This window comes from Erpetoichthys calabaricus, chromosome 2 (assembly GCF_900747795.2).
Source record: "Erpetoichthys calabaricus chromosome 2, fErpCal1.3, whole genome shotgun sequence".
NCBI lineage: Eukaryota > Metazoa > Chordata > Cladistia > Polypteriformes > Polypteridae > Erpetoichthys > Erpetoichthys calabaricus.
In genome coordinates, this window is record NC_041395.2 from 175,338,688 (window position 1) to 175,362,353 (window position 23,666).

Below are 23,666 nucleotides of genomic sequence, written 5' to 3' on the forward strand. Positions count from 1 at the left end.
ATTCTCTGCATGCTGTGGTGGTGGATCATGAGGTCTTCATTTTTATAGTGAATCAGATGCAAGGCCCTCTAGCAGCAGTCATGAGTCTAACTGACATGACAAGATCTTCCCTGCAGGGTTTCATGCAAATTGGACCACCATTTTTTTGTTAAGAAAATCTAAGTCAACAGTTTGATATGTATGTGTTTATCAAAACTCTTGATAGCAATTATTTTTGATTTTTTCTTTTTTTTTTACTTTCATAAATGTGTGACACAAAAAATGTGTAAAATTAAAAATGTATGAATTCTGAGTGTTAATGGTGTCTGTTTACATGAGTATAACATTCTTAAAAAGAAGGAAAGCACTGGTGAACTCAGCAACAGCAGAAAGTCTGGAAAACCACAGAAGACAACGGTGCTGGCTGATTGCACAATTCAGTCATTGGTTAAGAAGAACTCCTTCACAACATTTAGCCAAACCAAGAACACTCTCTGGGAGGTAAACCTATTATTGCTAAAGTCTACAATAAAGAGAATACTTCAGGAAAGTAAAGATGGAGGGTTTACCACAAGGTGCAATTCACTGGTAAAGCTTGAGGACATGAAGCACAGATTAGATTTTGCCAGAAAACATTTTTAAAAGCCTGTCCAGTTCTGGAACATTTTCTTTGGACTAAGGCAAATAAGATCAATATATATCAGAAAGTTGGAAAGAGTATGGAGAAGAGAATAAACGGCTCATGATCTGATGAATACTACATCATCTGTGGAACATGATGGAGGCAGTTTTATGGCATGATCATACATGGCTGAGAATGGAGATCAGTCACTAGTGTTTATTAATAATATGAGTGCTGGCAAAAGTAGCAGGATGAATTCTGAAATGCATAGGGCTATACTAACTGTTCAGATTCAGCCAAATGCTGCAAAACTGACAGGACAACACTTTACAGTACAGAGGAACAATGAGCCAAAACATATAGCAAAATAAAACCAAATGCTTTTCAACTCATAGTAGTGGAAGATTCTTCAATGGTCAAGTCAATCAACTGACCTCAACTGAATTGGACATGCATTTCACTTGCTGAAGACAAAACTGATGGCTGAAAGTTCAAGGAACAGGCAACAACTGAAGACAGCTGCAGTAAAGGAAAAGTAAAGGGATCAATATTGTAGAATCCCAGCACTGACACTGGCACTGATCATTATATTAATAATTATGTTAGTTTGTCCAAATACTTTCAAGTCGCTAAAAATAGGGGGATCATGTATAAATATGTCTGTCTTTTCTAAACAGCTTAAACAATATTTTTGTTTAACCCCTTGAATTAAAGCTGAAAATCTATACTTCAATCTCATCACCAAAACTATGAAAATTGTGTCACTCTCCGAATACTTATGGACTTGACTATAATATATACACTACCTGAGTTTAAGCTTTCATGGTTGAATATAGTTCAGTACTTTAAATACTGTGTTTTGGATTAGAACTTTAGAAAAATCTAGAAGAGAACAGGCAATTCAGCCCAACAAAGCTTGCCAGTCCTATTTACATAATTGTTTTGAAATAACATCATGTCTAGTTTTGAAAGTCCCTGAAGTCCTACTGTCTACAACACTACATAGTAACTTATTCCATGTGTCTGTGGTTCTCTGTGTAAAGAAAAACTTCCTACTAAACAAGTTTCCAACTGTGTCTCTGTGTTCTTGATGAATTCATTTTGAAGTAACAGTCTCGACCCACTGTACTAATTCCCTTCATAATTTTAAACACTTCAATCATGTCATCCCTTAATCTTCTTTTGCTTAAATAGAACAGGCTCAGCTCTTTTAATCTTTTCTCTTAAATCACCCCTACTGTACCAGAATGAGCCTAGTTGCTCTTCTCTGGAGTTTTTCTGGAGCTGCTATGTCCTTTTTGTAAACCAGAGACCAAAACTGCACACAGTACTCCAGATGAGGCCTCAGCAGTGCATTATAAAGTTTGAGCATCATCTCCTTGGACTCGTACTCTACTCATCATGGGCGCTATATAACCTAACATTCTGTTAGCCTTCTTAATGGCTTCTGAGCACTGTCTGGGAATTGGTAGTGTTGAGTCCACTATGACTCCTAAATACTTCTCATAAGATGTACTTTAGATTATCAGACCTCCCACTGTGTATTCAAACCTAACATTTTTACTTCCTATGTGAAATACTTGACATTTACTTACGTTAAATTTCTTTGGCCACAAATCTGCCCAAGCCAATATGCTGTCCAAGTCCCTCTGTATTAGCTGCCAATCCATCTAGCTTCATATCATCTGCAGACTTAACCAGCTTGTTACTTATATTCATATCTCAATCATTCATGTATGTTAAAAACAGCAGCAGCCCTAGCACTGACACCTTTATAAGACCACTCTTAACATCCGCCGATTCTGATACGGATCCTCACATCATAACCCTTTGCTTCATGTGTCTGAGCCAATTTTGCAGCCATCTACACATACCACCCTAAACTCCCATTTTTCTTTGGTTTAATGCCCAATCTGTACCATTATATAGTTACATAAAGAGAACACACAATGAAAGGTCACCAATCTTTTGAAGTTTAATGTGTTATTCCCATGGTGGTTATTTAGATATTCATCACTACAAATGTATTATATTCTCTTTCTCGAGAATTCTGATTGTGTCGACCTCATCAACCAGCGAAAACGAATGAAACACGTCGATTTCGAGCAGTATCGACGATTAAACAAAGAAGTTCGACAGAAAATGACATCAGAACGGGAAGCGCACTGAAGAAGAAGCAACGTCGAGACACGAGTACTGGACCCTGTACCAGACAATCCGACGGTTAGGCAGCAAAACTACATCAACGAATGACAATATTAAAAAGTTGGATGGAACTTTTGTGAACTCTCCTCATGAGCGCCTGCAGTGGTGGAGAGAATTCTTTCACCAGCTGTACAACCATGATCCACCACAAGGTCCAGTGCCCAAACCACCGATCATCGAGCAGCTGATGAATCAGTTTCCCGATACCGAACCAACAATCAATGAGGTGAAGACGGCAATAAAATCCCTGAGAAATGGTAAAGCACCGGGAGGAGATCAAGTAACCGCCGAGATGATCAAAGCCGGAGGAGACATCTTATTACAACAACTCCACGTTCTCGTAACGCATATATGGCATTCGGACCGCATTCCATTGGCGTGGAAGAAAGCAATCGTTGTGCCTATTTTGAAGAAAGGTGACAGTCGGGAATGGAAGAATTATCGCGGTATTAGCCTCCTCTCGATTGTCAGCAAAGTTTTTATGAAAATCATACAATCGAGGCTACAGAAACATCGAGAGCAAACGACTCGGGAAGAACAAGCTGGATTTAGACCACATCGAGGATGCATCGACCAGATATTCGCTCTCCGTCAGATAACGGAAGAAAGAATTCGATGCGGTAAACGAACTGTCATCGTCTTCATAGATTTCAAATCTGCCTTTGATTGCATCGATCGGACCAGTTTGTGGAGAGCTCTATAGATTGAACATGTGCCGCTGAAAATCATTCATCTTCTTCAAGCATTGTATGACGGCTCAACCAGCAGTGTCCGTATCCGGAATGACATGTCTGAGGAGTTCCCGATTCGAACTGGAGTCCGGCAAGGAGATGTCGCCTTGCCGCTTCTTTTCAACATTGTGATCGACGCGATTATGCAAGAAGCATTTGATGGGCGACACGGAGCTCGATTTGATGATACAAACTTATTAACCGATCTGATGTTCGCCGATGATAGCGCTGTTTTCGCCAACACGGATACTGAAGCAACGGACACTTTGTATGACATTTCCCGCATTGCACAGTCATACGAATTGAGAATCAACGTGGATAAGACCAAAGTACTTACAACAGACGGATCGGAAGCCAGAGTTTACCTTGAGGGAACTCAAATCGAGCAGGTACCAAAGTTCAAGTTCTTGGGATCATTGATCACGGAGAAGAAAGCAGCGTCGGCAGCCAAAGTTCACAGCCGGATCGGCCAGGCAACAGCAGCATTCGCCTCACTCAAGTGGTGCATATGGAAGTGGGCGAATATTACCATCAAAACCAAAATACGCCTATATAGGATGCTGATCCTTCCAATTTTTCTTTACGGATCGGAAACATGGACATTGCTCAAGCCAGACCTCAACAAGCTTGAGGCCTTCCAAATGCGATGCTTGAGACAGATTCTCCGTGTCTCACTCCGTGACCGCCTCCGAAACGAGACAATCAGAGAAAGGTGCGATCAACAGGCATCGATCTCGGAGGAAATTCAAAAACGTCGATTAAGATAGTTCGGCCACGTCTGTAGGATGGATGGAAATCGACTACCGTACAAACTCCTATGGAGAAAATGTCCTCCCGATTGGAGGATACAAGCACCGAAGATGACATGGTTGAAACACGTAGAGAACGACCTAAAGAACCAGCGACTGACAACAATCGAAGCAAGAACCGTTGCAACCGATCGACTAGCATGGAAGAGTGTGGTGAACAGAGCACGGAATCCAGCGGCACCAACAGCAGCGTATTGGCTAAGAGGTCGACCTCCTTTCCAAATGCCAGCTATGGAATAAAGAAGAAGAAGAATTATATTCTGAAATGTGACACATTGGGGTCTTTTAGGTGCAGAGTCCTGCCCGTGTGGTGTCTGCACATCCTCCCTTTGTCTGTGTGGGGTTTTCCTTTGGGTACTCCAGTTTTCCTACTTCCTCATTAGGAATACTGACAATTTAAACTGATCTCATTTGAATGAGGGTGACTGTTCTCTCTGCTCCTTCCAGGATAAGCTGCTGCTTTGCTTTTGATGCTTCTGGGATAAACTTCAGTTCTCGTAGAATTAAACTACATTGTGCAAGACTGGTAAAATATTTTCTTCTCTTTCTAGTCATCATTTGTCTTTATTGCTGCTTCATATGGGGATGAAGAGAATGTTTTTCCTTTCGTGTTTTGATCTTGTCTCTTAGTGACTCCAGAATGGTAGATATTCTTATTTTGATTTTATTTGATAAACTTTATTAATCCCTGAGGGTAAATTGTCTTTTTGCATGACCTTTTGGAGGTCAGAGCACAGGTTCAGCCATTGTACTGCACCCCTGGAGCAAATTTCAGGTAAACAGCCTTGCTCAAGGGCCCAACAGAGGAGAATTCTTATGCAATGAGTACGCCCTTTTCTCTATTTTCTTGTAATGAAAGACTGATGCACAGCCAACTGTCTTTTAGTGGGGATCTCTTTTTACTTCTCAACCTGACATTTCTTACATTATTATCAGGCTGTTTATGAACTTTACACTGCAAGACATACTGTCTATGCCAAAACTCAGCAACTGCCTTAATGATTTTTGCGAATATCTTTCAACTAAGGACTTTCAGCACATCTCTAAAATCATGAGCTCCGTGACTAGAAATTCTGGTCTAGTCAGCTTAGGACATCTCTTCTGCTGGTTACTTTCCATATTAGTAAGGTCTGCCCTTTCTTCTTGCCAGTCCTTAATTACTGCATGGTATATCTAATTTACATTTGCATAGGCAGGACATAAACATGTATAGAAAGTATTTTATTTTTAAAGCCTATTGTGACAGAATTGGCAGAGTGCTGTCCGTAGCTGGGTGCACTTCGTCATGCCATGCTAATTTAGAGGTTTCAATGAGTCTGGAACAACTTTAGAATTTGAGAAGAAAAACAGAATACCAAAAAAACAAGCCCTGCTGAAAGGATGTTAAAACACATCATACTATACTGCAGTATGTTAGAAAATAAAATGTCATTACTGTTTTAATGTAGTGAAAGTGCATTTGTGTTTATTTGCTATGTAAATTGAGAAAAATTATTAAAGCATATTTTATTATTGTATTATGAGAACATAACAACCAGTCAACTTTACAGAGCTGGTAGATATTTTAATATGTTTCTGTGCAGTCACTCTAAATAAACATTCAAAGGTGGTTCTCCAAGGGGATCCATTTTTGGTTCCCAAATGAACCATTCACACAGAGGTTCCAGGAAGAACCTTTTATATAGATTTATATAGTATCCATATGCAGCCTATATACATTAAAGGATTTCTCTTTCATCCACATATTGGGAACCTTTTCCCAAGTCCAAAGAACCAACTTCATATGCAAAGAACCCTTCCCAGAATTAAATGGTTCTTTATCAAGCAATAGTTCCAAGAGAACCGACAAAACACAGTAAAGTGCCATTAAAAAACTGATATTTTTAAGAGTGATGTTTAATTATTTGAAACGATTATTATGGCGAATCCTTTTGAGATATGTGAATGCTGAGTAAAATATTGTGGAAAAATCCTGAATGCATTATTACAATAATTCTTCATATTAGGCATTACATTCAAACACATATATTTATCACTGTATAAATGATAAATCAAACTAAACAAAATCAAAACAGAACTGTCAAGATTACTATTCTCTGTATAAATGAAAAAAGTATTTGATTTTAGTCTATTACTTTAATCAACATATTCTGCTGTTAAAAGTAAATTTGAAATAAAAATCAATCTGTCACAAGGTATATTTGTATAGCTCATGTCCTGTCTATCAAGATTTATCTTTTAGCATGTTTCATATCTTTCAATTAAAAAATAGCATGGAAGCTATCTGTAATATAAAGTATAATTCTAAATATTACGTATATCCTTTAACATAGATATATGTTATGGTTTAATGGTTTAATAAGTGCCTTATAAATAATTGCAAGCGTCACTGCCCTAACTCTATAAATAGGGTTCGTTAAGACAGCAATGTCCGCCTTGTTGATCTCATTCCAGTGCCTTAACCCACTTAGCTAAAAATTACTGTTATGAGTGAAAGGCCCATGCAGCTAATATTATCAAAGAATGATTTTTTCATTGGCATGCGATAAACAGGGAGCTTATTGGCCCTGGTGGTGGAACAAAAGTAAACAGCTAAAACGAAAATCACTGTCGCTCATAAAGCTAGTGGCTCCTCACCCCACTTTGTCATGTTTGTTTCATTGATGTTTCGTAAAAATTAAACATTAAGTTAACTTATGATATAGTCTTTATTATATTTCATATTCAGTCGAGTAATCTGTGTGTCATTGAAGCTCGCAATGAAAGGACAGATTTTGAAGAGGACCCTGTGTATTGTATAATATAAACGTCGCTGTAACCGGCGTGGTGCAAGCAGATACGATCGCCATTATTGACTGAACACACCGACTAGCGATGCGCGCTGATTTCTCTCCCGCCGCCTCGCCGTGTCGTCCCGCCCGCATTCCTTCCTGTAACCGCCCCTGCTCCTGTCTCACTGATCGATGCGCTTTTTCAGTCACCCAGTCAACAGGGGCTTCTCCAGCGTGCGCGTCGCCATGGAAACGGACGGAGCAGCGTTCTTTTTCCATGGAAACGATCGACTCGGCGTTCTGTTTCCACGGCAATAGTCGAAGAAGCGTCCTCTTTCTTAAACAATCTACGTAGAAGTCACGCCTCACGCGCCGCTGAGTTTGAAACTGTAGCTTGAAAGTTTAGCGCGACTGGAAAGCCGGAGCACACACAAGTAAAAAAGAATATCCATAAATCACGGCTTTTTCTTGGTGAGGAAAAGGCGTCTTTCAGAAGGCACTGTGAAAGGAGCCATTACTCTTCCTCGTCTACTTGTTGTCGCCGTTACTATAGCTGCTGCAATCTGGAGAATTTTTCACGGGCGAAGGCCAACTACTATAACTTCTTGTGAACCATGAGCTCGGAAAGTGAAAGAAACGAGCAGGGGCCGGGTCTGCAGTTAGAGGCGGTCATTCAGGTAAGATCGTAACTGCGAACCGAGTATTCGAGGCAGAGCGGAGCTTGCACCCGTGATGACTGTGAACACAAAACGTATCAGTTGAGCAGACTTTGGCTAAACTTCTGTCATTTCTTATGTTTAGTTTTTTGATAATTTGCTACATCTTCTTATACTGCTGCATGCTGATCGTCAAGGTAAGAAGAGTACGGGGATGCAGAGATAGAGACTGATGGGGGATGCAAGGAAATCTGATTTCCCGTACGAAAGAAAGAAAGAAAGAAAGAAAGAAAGAAAGAAAGAAAGAAAGAAAGAAAGAAAGAAAGAAATTAGGTTACTTCACAATTAGCATTTAAAACTGAAGCTGCACATTTGTTGCACTTTTGGCTGGTAAATGATTTTTTAAGCGCAAATGATAGTTTTTAGACGTTTGTGCCAAGGGCAGGGCTTGCAAAGTTTAATCAGCCATTTATTCGTAGAGTGATGATATGAAAGTTTATATGTGCAGTATTGTCGTATTATAAATCCACTAAAATGCCTATGTCAAGACAGTTTAAACAGTGAACTAAATATTTGACTCTTATTACTGTCCTACTTTCCTAAGTGTTCTGAGCTGCAATCCTAAATTAATATTTTTGTTGGTTTGAGTAGTTCGTTGTCACGTCTTTAAAATAGGTTCACTTTCTTTGTAATGCATGGAAGATGCCAAATAAAGATGCATAAATTAAAATAAAAGTGCTAATTAAATTCTTTCTATTTATAAAAAAGAAAAAGTGCAATTGGCAGAATGATTTAGGTAAATATAAAATCCAATTACCCTAATACCCGCCAATCAGGCACAATGAAATGTGATAAAAACACAAATGTTCGGAGTATACAAGCAGGTTGAAGGTAGTATGGTGTAGTGGGTAAGGCTCTGGACTTCAAACTTTGAGGCTGTGTGTTCAGATCCCGCCACTGACATTGTGTGACCATGAGCAAGTCACTTCAAAAAAACAAAACAAACAAAAAAAAAAAAAAACAAGAAAACAATGCAACCAATTGTATCTCAAATGTTGTCACTTCAGATAAAGACATCAACCAAATCAGAAATTGTAGACGGTAGGCATGGGAGTCAGCAGGCTATATGTTGGAATTTGATTGTTTGTTCAGCCCATAGAAATGATTTAATATAAAAATGAAAATGAAATTTGGTGCAAATGTCATTAATGGAAAATGAAAAATTTGAAAAAAGTCAGTGCAGCACTGATAAGATGGGTGAAATGTTTACAATGTTTACATTGTATGTTTACAATTTAACCTAAGAAGGTTTGTCTGGTTTAAAGGTGAAATGTTTGCTTGAGACAGTTGATGCTTGGGTCCTTGAACAGCAAAACAAAAATCACTAATAATGACAAAAAATGTCAAATGTCCATTATGTGAGACATTTGGGGCTTCAATAACAGACAACACAACTTGCCAAGCAGCTGGAATTAAAACCACAAATCCACAGGTTCCGATTCCTCAATTCCTTACTAACACTGAACAAGACACTTTTGCAACTTGTACATAAGTTTAAAAAATAGATTTTTGTGGTTTGTGTGGTGGTGCATTACATAATTTTTCTGCCTCACAGTTCTGGGTTCAAATCCTTCTTTGGCTCTTGTCTTGTGCAGTCTGTTTGTTTTCTACAGATGGGCCTTTTTTTCTGATATTCAAGTTTTCCAAAAGACATGAACGTTAGCTTAACTGGCACCTTGTCCATACGTGCTTTAAATGTGCCCCCTGATGTCTCTTCCAGTGCTGGGAAATTCTGTGACCTTCTTTGACCCTGAACTGCGTTAACCAGATTTGAACACAAACGGAAGGCTTGTAGGGTGAACTTGTAAGCTACTTTGGAAAGCTAAAGCGTTGACCTTGAAAAGGGCTGCTTGTCGATTGACTGATAAACTTTAAATGAATCTTTGTTTTTTCAAGCATTAATTATTATGACAGTACATTACAATTTATAAGGTGTTTCTGGTTCCAATCTTGCCATTGGCTCTCTCTGTCACCCTGAGCAAGTCCTTTGGGTGCCATTTGTAATAAATATATACAGTATGTCCATACTGCATGATGTAGCTCAGTATTTTTCTAGTGCATTTGAAGGGTATTCACTAATGAAATGCAGTATGTCTTCTTTAGAATATGATTAGAGGGCATCAAAAATGCCCCCCCCCCCCCCCCCCACCACCACTTTTAACAATACTGGTTCTAAAATGGAACTTTTTAGGGTTTTTGTGGCTACTCCTAGAACTTGACAAAGAACCATTTAATTCTGGGAAGGGTTCCTTACATACGAAACTGTCTCTTTGCACTTATCCTAATATGTGGAAAAACAGAAATCTTTATTGTGTTGTAGGATACCCAGCAACATACAAACAGATCAAGAAAACCTGAATGTATTCTGTGTTATGGTAGGCAGGAAGAGTCTTTTTAAAATCATGACGCTTTGTCATATCACAGTTCTGGTATCATCTGGTTTATGTGCTCTGTTGTGGATCTAAATAAACAGAGGGTCCTTGCAGTATTTTCACGTGAAACTAAAATGGTTTCCCTATGACATCTCTCTGAAAAACTATGTCTAGCACACTTGTTTTTAAGAGTGTACAATGTATTTTTACTGTAATTCCAAAACCACTGCACCTCCCACATGCCTCTAAGTGCTAAAATGCAAAATATAACATCTAAATTGCAAAGTTGAAGGAGGAAGAAGGAAATAATATAATCCTAGAAGGAAAGCAACAAGAATACAGTGCATCAGTGACGCCAAAAGTGTCAATTCCTGTTAGTAGACACATTCTAAAGTGACACTCCAAAGAATAAGCATGGAACTTAGGTAGAGAGCTGTAAACTAGCAGGAAGTGACACCTTGAAGAAACGTTTTCAGGAAGCCAAAGGGAGATGCAGCCTTTGCAGAGCACATTGGGTAAATGGAAGACTAATAGACAAAAAGAAAAAAGCAAAATAGCTCGAGTTAATGTCATTTTCTGAAAACGTCCATCCCACTTAATCCCTGTCAGGGTCCGGGTGGGCAAGTGCCTATTCCTGCAGTATAAGGTGTAAGGTAGAAACCAACTCTATATAAAGCACGAGTCCATTACACGGCCCACTCTGACACACACCCTATGCCAGTGTAGAGGTGCTAATTCACCCAATACACATGACTTTGAAATGGGCGAGTAAAACTGTCAGCTAGGCACTGGGAAAATCAGCAGAATACAGACATAGAATGCCAGTGTTGGCGCTTGACCTCAGTCTCCTGAAGCTGAGAAGCTGCCATGCTAACCAGTGGACAACCACTTGAGAAAACAAAAAACAAAAAATAGACTTTCGTCTCAGAAATAAAGGTACATTTACTCCAATTTTTTTTTTCCATCCATTCTTTTTCTGAACCAGCTTTTTTGGCTAGAGTATCACAATGTTAGAACCAGAGTGGTAAAAAAATAAAAAGATGCCAAAGTGGTTCTTTAGAGCAATGACAAAGGGGAGCCATTTTTTGTTCCCAAACACCCATTCACATGAAGGCTGCAAAGAGAACTTTTATTTATTTACATATCTAACAGATTTCATCAACAGCCATGAAGAGATGAGAACAGATTGTGATATACTGTAGATAGATAGATAGATAGATAGATAGATAGATAGATAGATAGATAGATAGATAGATAGATAGATAGATAGATAGATAGATAGATAGATAGATAGATAGATAGATAGATAGATAGATAGATAGATAGATAGATAGATAGATAGATAGACAGACTACCATGGAGTTCCTGATTGTAGAGGGCCTCTTGATGCGTACAATAACACTGGCTAATTCAGCTGTTCTTGATCTGTTGTATCCTGCTAGGTAGCCTATTATACATTAAACATTTCACTTTGGTCGACATATTAGGAATTTACAAAGCCCAAAGAATCAATTTAATATACAAAGAATCCTTCCCAGAATGAAATGGGTTTTTATCAGGCAATTTGTTCTACAGGGAACCACTCAGTCCAATAAACCATTATTTTTAAGAGTGCAGGCCACAAAAAAGCACAAATGAACTCTGGATAGGGTGTCAGTCCATCACAGGACATATTTATACACTCACTCATGCGGGGAAAACAGAAAATCCTCCATCAGCCTAACTTAGACTGAAGTACTCCAAGGAATCCCACCTAAACATAGAGCAAGAGAGAGAATACGCAAAGCTCCATGCAAACAAACAGCACCCTAGTCCAAGTGTGGTGAGGCCACACTGCTATTCATTGTGCTATGGTGCCAGTCTTAAGTGTATAAATACGCCAAAGCAGGTTTTTGAACAATGTATTTAAAAGACAACTGCATAGCGCAGTATAATAATACTATTTTAATAACAATACATTTCATTTAAGGTCCCTTGCATGACAAGCAAGGTCACCTCACAGAGTAAAATGGACAACAGCAATAAAACAACAGTAAAGATTAAAACAATTAGTAAGCAAACAATAAATAAACATTAATCAGAAGTGAAACTGGCATGAACTGAGCAATAAAGAACAACAGTAAGTAGCAGATATCTTATAAAACAGTTGGCTCACAGTGCAAAGGTCTGTAGGAATAAATAGGTTTTAAAAGCAGTTTTCCTATATAGTTTGTTAATACACATTGGATAATAATGTAAAAAAGTAGTTTTTTTTTTTATACTTAATTTTCACTACTTGTTTTTATCTGAAAATGAAATTTAAAAGAAAACTCCATGGAATTGAGATATATAATGAATATCAAAGTTAAGGGCAAGTGCACTGCACTCAACAGTTAGGAGTAATTCAGCAATGTAAATATTCTAAAAATGTGAGAAAATAATAAATTAATAAGTTAATCATGCATACAGTCCAAACACATACACATATCATCCTCCGTGCATACAACATAAATAAACAGATAACTGAATACAAAGATCAGGATTGCAAACACTACTGCAGAGAACACCTTCAGATCTGCAGCATGTGGTGAATGCTAACGTGTGCGACAGGCGGAGTGAGCCGGCGACTGGAGACCTCAAGGCTGCTGCTGCTGCTTCAGTCGCCCGCGCTGTGCGTCAGGAAGCAAATGACTGCATCTGCCAGTAGTCTAGCATGTCATGACTTCACAAAAAAAAAATAGGAAAACAACAAAAGTGAGTTAAGAGCTTAAAACCATGCCAAAAAGATGAGTATTTCTAAATTCATTAGGAAGCTATATTTTACACTACTACTCATTTCTAAAAGCAGAATAAAAGAAAAACAAGTTAACTAAACAGTGAGATAAATTTGAGGTGAAATGACTGACTGACTGACTGTAAGACTGGTTAGAACAAAAAGCTGCAGTCACTGTTGTCCTGCAGGGTTTGAACACTTGCATTTCAAATTCTATCTCTTCTAAGAAATAACTTGCCGTGAGATAAACCACAAAAAATTAGTACTCACTATGTAAAAACAAAGACGCTAAGATTATCAGCGGAGTCCTTTGATGAACTGGCGCCCTGTTCTGTGTTTGTTCCTGCCCTGCACCCTTTGCTGCTCGGTAAGCTCCTTGACCTTAATGCTGGTTCAGGGAAGAGTCATTGGCTTCTAGATACATGGTAGTAGTGTGTAAGGAGGCACAACGGAATCTGAAGAGAAGGTCTACTATTGTTGTACAAGTAAAATTGAAAAATCATGTTTTCTTTTGGTTGTTTTTTAACCCTCAAACATGTTTTTAATGTTTCTAAAGCTGGTCAGTTTAAAGTGTTTTACAGTGGCTGAGGTAACTAGCAATACAAAGGTGTTTCTTCTATTATTGGCCATTTCTCTTGAATTTTTGTTCCTTTGTAAAATAAACTGTTTGTTTGTAAGGTGAGTCTGAGCTGCTGTTTCATTCTAAGTATTGCCAGCATCCCCTCACCGCAAATGGAAGCAGTCTGGCCTTTTCACTGCTGGTGAGACATGCATGTGGTTTACAACAAAGTGCAGTGACAGAGCGGAAGGAGGGAAAAGACAGAAATTAGCATCCGAAAATATAAAGCACTGAGGATACTAACAGCATTTATTTTATTTAACTTGCATCCCTCTGTTTTGTGATATTGTAGCTATAAAAAGTATTCAAATGGTGGCCCCGAAGTGCAATGCACAAAAAACAAATTAAATCATGCAAACACAAATCAGAAAACACAAAAACAAACGAGGAAATGCAAAACAAATTGAATATGCGAAAGCAAATTAGAATACGGAGCGGCACGGTGGCGTAGTGGGTAGCACTGCTGCCTCGCAGTTAGGAGACCCGAATTTGCTTCCCAGGTCGTCCCTGCGTGGAGTTTGCATGTTCTCCCTGTGTCTGCGTGGGTTTCCTCTGGGTGCTCTGGTTTCCTCCCACATTTCAAAGACATGCGGGTTAGGTGCATTGGCAGTCCTAAATTGTCCCTAGTGTGTGCTTGGTGTGTGTGTGTGTGTATGTGTGCGCGCCCTGTGGTGGGCTGGCGCCCTGCCTGGGGTTTGTCCCTGTGTTGGCTGGGATTGGCTCCAGCAGAACCCCGTGACACTGTAGTTAGGATATAGCGGAGTGGATAAATGATGGATGGATGGATGGAAGTTAGAATACACAAAAACAAACTGAATATGCAAAAACAAATGAGAAAATGCAAAACAAATTGAATGTGCAAATGCAAATTAGAATACACAAAAACAAATTGAATATGCAAAAACAAACGAAAAATGCAACAACAAACTGAATATTTAAAAGAAAATTAGAATACACAAAAATAAATTGAATATGCAGAAACAAATGAGAAAATGCAAAACAAATTGAAAAAAAAACAGTCTCGGGAACAACACATGCAAGTGGAGCAAAATGCAAACAAAGCGAAAACTGTATAAATAAGTTGAACGCTGAAAGGTAAATGATCTCTTATCTTTTTTAGGTATTTTATATACGTTAGAAGAAAAGATAACTTTTGCATAACTTTGGGCACTCTTGGTCAGAGCAGTGTTTAAAGTATTACAAACATTTCAGTATTTTTAATTGGTAGTGAAGCTATAACTTAATGTCCACAGCAGTCCACGCTGAAAAACGTTCGATATTGGCATTACATTTATTTCACTATAGTGTACACGCTACTGACATGTATTATTTAACATGCGCAATGTTGTGTTTGTGTGACAGTTTTATTCCTAGTATTATTATTTTTTCTCGTCAACACCTTTAAGTGTGGACCTAAAATGTATTGTAACGACTCGGGGGTGAGCGAGTTACTGTTAAGCTGGACTTTTCGGGATGTGGCCTTGAAAAGTACCGTTAGCTTCTTCAGCTCATACACCCCCCACCAACTCCATCTCACTTCGCTCATCCAGGTTCAGAGGTAACCCATATGCTACACTTTCCCCCGGTTCTGTAAGCCGACTCAAGCCCAGGGTCCACATAGGACGCTCACAGGAGGTCAAGCATCAGAACCGATGAGCTTTAGCTGGCAGGAGACGCGCGGTCGAAAGTGCGGTGACTAGTCCCCTTTGAACCCGCTACATACGGGGCTGCTTTTATTAGAAGGCTTCTGCGGGTACTTCCGCGAGGCCACCGAAGCGGCGTGTTGAATATGGGGAACTGTGGAATTGTCATTTCTGTGTATTATTCGTGGATGAAATAGAAATTTATTTCACTTTGTGGAGTCTCTCATAGCGGTTTGTTACAATTGTACTTTTGATCTTCTCGGTCCCAGATCCTGTGTGATTCAGGTACTTTGCTCTATATTTGTCATATTTCACTTTTTCATATCTCCATATTGAGAAAGCGACTATGAAAAGAGTCGGGCATTCCTTTTAGCGAATGACAGTTTTTTGTTAAATCGCAGACTTCCATGTCTGACTTCTTATTTTAGTCTGGTCACTCTTTTAAATGTTATGCCGGTAAAATAAATAAATAAATAAATAGAAGTGGCAGTACATAACGAATCAATTATAGGTTCTTAACGAGTGGTGTGGTGGAAGCAGTGACGCTGAATGAAACCTTTGCATAACTGGCAGACTTCTACACACATAAGTTTGTCAGACCTGTACTGACTGTTAGAAAACCATAGGTATTGTTGAGAACGTGACGTCGAGCAGCCATTCATAAGACACCAGAGTGCTGCAGGTCACATACAGCCAACCAATTGCGACACATGCGACAATTGTTTTTATTTATTTATTTTTAACGCGATCTGTTAGTTGGCTGATTTTAGACCAAACTGTTATATCTGATATCGACCCATCAAATTCGTTCAACTATGTCTCCAACAGACTTGTCAGATTTCCACAGGATGCAAAAACCCATTTACTGGTGAAACCCCAGTAGGGTGCTTTGGCCGAGAGTGTCCAAAGTTAAACAAACGTTATGTTTTCTGCCAAAGTACTTTTTACTTTTCAGCGTTTTTGCTTCCACCACACCATTCGTTGAAAAGCTGGGATTGAATCCTTTCTTTCACTGTTTTTTCTGTTTCAATTTGGGTTATGCACTGCTCTTTTTTGTTTTCACACTTTTCAGTTTGTTTGCACAGTTGTTGTTTTGTTCGAGTGCCATTCTATTTGCATGTGGTTTTTCTGATTTGTTTTTACTTTTCTCATTTGTTTTTTGTGCTTTCTGGTTTGTTTTTCTGTATTCAATTTGCTTTTGTGTTTTCTGACTTGTTTTTGCATTTTCAATTTGTTTTTGCAACTTCTGACTTGCTTTTTCACATTTTATAGTTATACAACATTGAATCACACTGGGTTTAATTTGGCTTTTTTACATGGATCAACAGAAAAAGATTCCTTAATGACATAGTTAAAAGTGGTTTAAATTAATTACAAATATAAAACACAAACTCACCCTGTTCAAGTCAGTATTTAGTAGATGCATCTTTGGCAGCCATGACAGTCTCGGTTCTGTGTGAACAGGTCATTATCAGCTTTGCACATCTGGATGCTGCACTTTTTCCCCTTTCTGCTTTGGAAAACTGCTCAAGCTCTGTCAGGTTGCATGGAGATTGTGAGTAAACTGCCTTTGTCAAGTTGAGACACAAATGCTCAGTTGGATTGAGATCTCAGTCACTTCAGACACATCTCAGACTCAGCCACTTCAAGAGACTCACATGGATGTTTTTACACTATTCCTGTATATAGGCCTCTTGATGGCCTTACTTTTTACAGTAATTTTCTTCTTTCACAATCACTTAGATTTTGTGGATGGCCTGCTGTAGGCAGAGTTACAGCCATACTCTTTCCATTTCTTAATGATTGGTTTAACTGAACTCTAAGATATATTCAGGGTCTTGGATGTTTTCTTGATTCCATTCCCAGACTTCTGCTTTTCAGTCACCTTCTTATGGAGTTGCTTGGAGTGTTCTTTTGTCTTCATTGTGTAGTTTAGGCCTCCATACTGACAGACAACAGGTTGGACCTTCCAGATAAGGTGAATTTATAATACAATCAATTGAAACCCCAGACAGGTGATCTCCATTAAACTAATTCTGTGATTTCAAAAATCAATTGACTGCACTAGTAATGACTGAGAGGTGTTATAATTAAGGGGGTGAATACTTACGTGCAAAATTAATTGTGCTTTATATTTGTGATTAAGGACGACACGGTGGCGCAGTGGTAGCACTGCTGCCTTGCAGTAAGGAGTCCTGGGTTCACTTCCCGGGTCCTCCCTGCATGGAGTTTGCATGTTCTCCCCATGTCTGCATGGGTTTTCTCCCACAGTCCAAAGACATGCAGGTTAAGTGCATTGGTGATCCTAAATTGTCCCTAGTGTGTGCTTGGGGTGTGTGTGTGTGTGCCCTGCTGTGGGCTGGCACCCTGCCCGGGGTTTGTTTCCTGCCTTGCGCCCTGTGTTGGCTGGGATTAGCTCCAGCAGACCCCCCCCCCCCTCCCCCTGCCCCTCCCCGTGACTCTGTAGTTAGGATATAGCGGGTTGGATAATGGATGGATGGATTTGTGATTAACAGATCACTTTGCAGATGGCAATTTTCACTTTGAAATCAAAGAGTCTTTTTCTGTTGATCAGTGTCAAAACAAACAAATTAAATCCACTGATTCAATGTTGCATAACAAATGTGAAAACTTCCAAGGGGTTGAATGTTTCTTTTAAGCAGAGTTGTTACAGTCCCAGCATTATTAACTGAGAAGTACCATTTTCAAAGGAAGGTTTATTGCAGTAGTTAACAGCGTTGCCTCAAGTCTTAGGGCTCTAGAGTTCAAATCTCATTCTGGTTGCTATCTAAATGGATTTTGCATGTACTTACCTGTCCTTGGAGCTTTTTTCAGATACACTGCTTTTCCCCCAAAACTCCCAAAGACATGAAAGTTAGTATGAAAGATGATATTAAACTGGATGATAATAAGAGTTTGTGCGTGAATGAGTGTAAATTCAGATGGATTGCATGTCTCTTTGGGATTGGCCTGGTATAGCATGGACAGACCCTGATTCACGGAGACCCTCTAATGGCAAAATTAATTTGGAAAATGGATGGATGAGTTGATGAACACCCACACAATGTAATTTCTGTCTGAAAATTAGTACTTGCTATCAACATGACACTAAAAAAACACAAAAAAGAATAAAGAAGTCTGCATTATGTTCCACCTTGCAAAGGCCTGTTTATAAAATTTGTGCCCGACTGATCTGCTATGGATGAACTACATATTTTTTCTATGCAATAGTCCTACAGTAATGGAGATAGGCATGTAATGCAAATAATACAAATTGTAAAAAGGAGATTCAATAAAGTAAAAGAGTTGGGGCACCACCTTGGTGACCCCGTATAATTTGAAAGAATACATAGTAGTTTGCAGAGACATCACCCCAGACATGAGTTCAAAACAGAACTGAAAATAACATGGCTAGTTCCTGGTTTATATGGTCAATCATCAGGAAGGGGCGGGTCCAGGAGGTGGACAACAGAAGTGCCGTCAGCAGTAGATTGGCTGTCAGTCTTCTGTTCTGCAGATGGAGGAAGAGAGAAGGCAATAGACCACAGTGCCAACCCCTGGTTCAGTGGGTAATTACCATCACCAGAGCTCTTGAGGTGTCTCCCATGTGTAACAACATAAACGCACATCATTTTTGCCTTCTTTGTGATTTAATCAAAGCAAGTAAAGGGAAAAAGAATAATGCATTTCATTATGTTCTCCAAAATTCTAGCAGATCCATAACCTATAATCACTGCAATTCTGGATCAAGCATGAGAATGACAACCTAGTCTGCACATGTCAATCTGACTTTGTCCTGTTATTAAGCATTTTAAATTTAACCAAGTCTTAGTGTAGCAGATCATTGTGAGGCCACCAAAACTATCTTTAAAAATACCCCAAAAAATCATCTGCTTTCTTTTACTTTACAGTGATAGTGATGCTCCCTCTGGGATTCAGAATGGCACCCTGCCTGGGGTTTATTTCCTGCCTTGCGCCCTGTGTTGGCTGGGATTGGCTCCAGCAGACCCCCGTGACCCTGTAGTTAGGATATAGAGGGTTGGATAATGGATGGATGTTTAGATATTTTAAACGTTTCACTATTGTAAACAAAGTATAGAATCTACAGTGATTAATATACATCAATCAGCCACAGCATTAAAACCACTGACAAGAGAAGTGAATAACATTAACTATCTCGTTACAATGGCACCTGTCAAGGGGTGGGATATATTAGAGAGCTATTTAATAATCAGTTCTTGATGGTGATATGTTGGAAGCAGCAAAAACGAGCAAGCATAAGGATTTGAGTGACTTTGACAAAGGCTAAATTGTGATGGGGCGGCACGGTGGCGCAGTGGTAGCACTGCTGCCTCGCAGTTAGGAGACCCGGGTTCGCTTCCCGGGTCCACCCTGCGTGGAGTTTGCATGTTCTCCCCGTGTCTGTGTGGGTTTCCTCCGGGCACTCCGGTTTCCTCCCACAGTCCAAAGACATGCAGGTTAGGTGGATTGGTGATTCTAAATTGGCCCTAGTGTGTGCTTGGTATGTGTGTATGTATGTATGTGTGTGTGTGTGTGTGTGTCCTGCGGTGGGTTGGCACCCTGCCCGGGATTGGTTCCCTGCCTTGTGCCCTGTGTTGGCTGGGATTGGCTCCAGCAGACCCCCGTGACCCTGTGTTCGGATTCAGCGGGTTGGAAAATGGATGGATGGATAAATTGTGATGGCTGGATAACTGGATCAGAGTATCTCTGAAATGGTACGTCTTGGGGTGTTAGTACCTAGCAAAAGTGGTCCAAAACAAGACAACCAGTGAACTGGTGTCAGGGCTATGGGCACTCAAGAATTTCTCTTGTGCATGAAGAGCAAAAGCTAGTCCGTCTAGTCTGCTCCTACAGAGGAGCTACTGTAATACAAATTGCTGAAAAATGTAATGCTGACCCTGAGAGAGAGGTGTCAGAACACACAGTGCATTGTAGCTTGCTGCATATCGGGCTACTTTGCTGCACACCAGTCAGAGTGCCCATACTGACCCATGTCCATCACAGAAAGCACCTACAATGGACACATGAGCATCGGAACTGGACCATGGAGCAATGGAAGATGTCCTGGGTCTGATGAATTGTGTTTACTTTTAGATCATGTGGACGGTCAGGTGGACATGCATCATTTACCTGGGGAAGTGATGGCACCAGGATACACTAAGGAAAGAAGGCAAACTGCTGGAGGTAGTGTAATGCTCTGGGCCATGATCTGCTAGGAAACCTTGGGTCCTTGCCTTCATGCAGAGATTACTTCGACACATACTACCTAGCTAAAGATTGTTGTGGACCACATCCACGCCTACATGGCAACGATATTCCCCGTTGGTAGTGGCATCTTTCAGCAAGATAATGCACCCTGCACAAATTGTTCAGGAGTGGTTTGAAGAACATTACAAAAAGGTCAAGGTATTAACATGACTCCAAATCTTCCAGATGTTGATCCAAATGAGAAAAGTAAGTCCGAACCATGGAGGCCACACTTTGCAACTTATAGGACTTAAATGATCTGCTACAAATGACTTGGTGCCAGATACCACAGGACACCTCCAGAGGACTTGTGGAATTCATGCCTTCATGAAGGCAGAGCTGGTTTGGTAGTACAAGGGAAAGCTACACAATATTACGCAGGTGGTTTTAATGATGTGGCTTATCATTGCTGGGAATCAATCCAGTCCCTTCAACCCTAAATTAGATCAAGTCTATTTAAGAATGCTATCTGTGAGTTTTGCCCCAGCATCTCAAAGACATGCATATTAGGTCTTCTGAAGACTCTAAATTGGCTAAGTGTAGGTATACATGGGCTTGAGGTACTGTATGGTTTGTGAAAAGAAGCAATAGACACATGATGAAGTTTTGGGGATCCAGCCAGGACAACCCAATTTATTGGCATGTTGGCAAGTCAAAAGACACAATGGTCTGGAAATTCACTCTTGGAACAGCCGTATTACTTCTCTCAGCACTATTTGTCAAAATATGCCCATTTCCAGTTTTGCCGTTCTTTAAAGTCAATGAATCAACAGGGGCAGGTTTGAGATTGCCCCAAGAAGTAACAAAAAGGCTCTGACTTTGACTTCTCAGGCCTTTCTTCATCTGAGAAGGGAAGTGGCAACCCCGTTAGTATTTGCTCCAACTCTCAATCATTTCCCGAGGTTGTCATAGAATCAAGTTCTACAAGAGACTCACCGTGCTCATATGGTTGGCAGGTTGTTTAAAACGTATGTCTGGAAATTTAGAGAGTTTCTGTCACCAAGAACTTGAACTTTTGTCCAGTAAACATCTACAAAAGAAGCTGTACAGTTTAGTCAAAGTTCCACTACACACATGATAGTTCCTTTTTACTTTTGACTGATGTTGCTTCTTCCTTTACCTCTGGCTGGATTGTCTACCTTGGCTCCTAGATCCAAGCAGTTTGTATCACAAACGAATGTGTACAAACAAGAGGCGATGATTATATCCATTTAATTTTGTTATTACCACACTGATCTAATTGTCCGGCCGGGTCTCAGCATCAGGAATCTATATTCATTTTCTTTTTTTTTTTAAGACTGACACCTCTGCTACGTGTGAAGACATACATCCTGTCAGAGTTGAAGTAGTGTCAATAATGCAATGCAAAATACCTTGTCAGTTCAACTGGGATTTTCTTGGGGTTTAACCTTGGGTAAACACTATCTGGGGACCGACAAAAACTTAAAGAGTAAAAAAGGCTGGACATGAATTCCAGAACTTTTTGCTGGAGTGTTTCATAAAAACTTCATACCTTGTAGTATCAGTAATGCCATGGCTGTTTTTCCAGAATGATTAAAAAATGATAATTGTGTCTGTTATTGTATAGAAGAACAGTAAAAGGGTGCTGATCCAGAAATGTCACCTTCTTGTGATCTTACATAATTATTGAAATGCAAGCTTGTTCTTTACAGTACCAGATCGGCCATTCCAGAAAAGTATGAAAACATGGCAAAGTAGTAAACACCAACCTAAAAAATGAAAAATTTAAATAATCCGTCAGCTGTTAGCGATTTGAGACTCCACAGAGACAGCCAAGATAAGATTAAAGGCTGAAATTGACACTTCCTGGCTACACGTTGTAAAATATTTTCCCATACTTTTATGTTACCAATAGCAATTAAAGAACTATTTTTCCTTTATTTCTGTAACTGTGAATGTAAAGTTGCAAAATCCTTTTCTAACCAAGAGACTTTTTTTGGTGAAATTCTTCAACTGTTTTTGGTTCTGAAAGTTTACTTTAAGAATCCTTTATTAGCTACCACAGAATTAGGTATGCCTATTAATTTATTTACATAAAAAGTCTCTAAACCATAAGAAGATCAGATATTACATTGGTAACGGATACTGCTGGACTTAGCCCAAACTTGGAGCAATGGAAAAACCATATATAAACAAAGGCAGGGAAACCCCAGCTTTTATGTTCGGAATCTCTGCAACAAAGCCAAACTATTTCACTAAAAGTGTTTTGCATTACTTTGTTTCCTTATTGTAGAGGTAAAGAGCGAGCTGTTATTTGGCAATGGTCTTAGGGAACTAGGAATTTCTCGTCCTGACTCCTGGCAGCAGCCATAGTGGAATATTAGTGTGAATGTAGACAGGACCAAGGTCAAGATGCCTTCAAATGTGAGAGCCAATTGACTTCTAATGAAAAAGCAGGAGGGGGAAAAAATGTTACATGTGAGCCAAGCAGGTGTCTGATAAATCATTTGAAAATAATTAGACATCTGGTTTCTTAATATATCTTTTAACTGGCAAAGTTATGTCAGGAATATTATAGTATTAAATGATAGCCATATTGAAGCAATTATGATTTAATGTGCAAGTCTAGTTTTCATTTCCATCTACTTGGTTACAGGCAGAGAGAATATTCATTCATTCACTCGGTCATTCTTTCATTCATTCATTGAGTTATTTTACAATAGCTGCGCTACCCCTTTAAGACAGGGTAAAGTCCAAGAAATCAACGTAGAACTCAGGTTTATTTGATTAATGGGTCGTCCATTTGGTTTGGTATAATACCACGCACCTGATCCCTTTCTCACTCTAACAGCAGCCTTTTCCTCTTCAGACAGAGCCGCCCTTTTTTACCATCTTCTCACACTGATGCTCATCAAACTGACCAAACTTATAGTCAAAGTGTTTTGCTAGGTAAATGTGGCGGAGGTTGCAACCGCATTGACATGGATTAGCGACTCTAGCCAAGTTGTGTCTCTGTTTTAGTTTCCCAACATGCAAATTGATTTACGATTATTTTTACTCATCCATTGCTCACCACACAGAGTTATCACTCATTAGCATTACAGCTATAAGCCTCATTCATGTGGCCCAAGTGAGGGCAAGAAAATTTGGTACCATGCTGCTGTTACAGGTGTATAATGTTATACAGCAGAATAGGCTGATAAGTCCAGTTTTCTTAT

At 39.5% G+C, this 23,666-nt stretch overlaps 1 protein-coding gene across 2 annotated transcripts in view; it reads left to right on the plus strand.

The window, feature by feature from the left end:
- Positions 1-7,270: 7,270 nt before the first annotated feature.
- The window catches only part of crocc2 (ciliary rootlet coiled-coil, rootletin family member 2), a 224,487-nt gene continuing 208,091 nt past the window's right edge, over positions 7,271-23,666 (plus strand). The window contains exon 1 of one of the 2 annotated variants that reach the window (XM_051922722.1): positions 7,271-7,794. In XM_051922722.1, the coding sequence (XP_051778682.1) occupies positions 7,732-7,794 (63 nt within the window). In that variant the 5' untranslated portion in view covers positions 7,271-7,731. Of the gene's footprint in view, positions 7,795-7,817; positions 7,971-23,666 lie in introns of those variants that run through there. The other variant, XM_051922721.1, reaches the window with a different exon arrangement.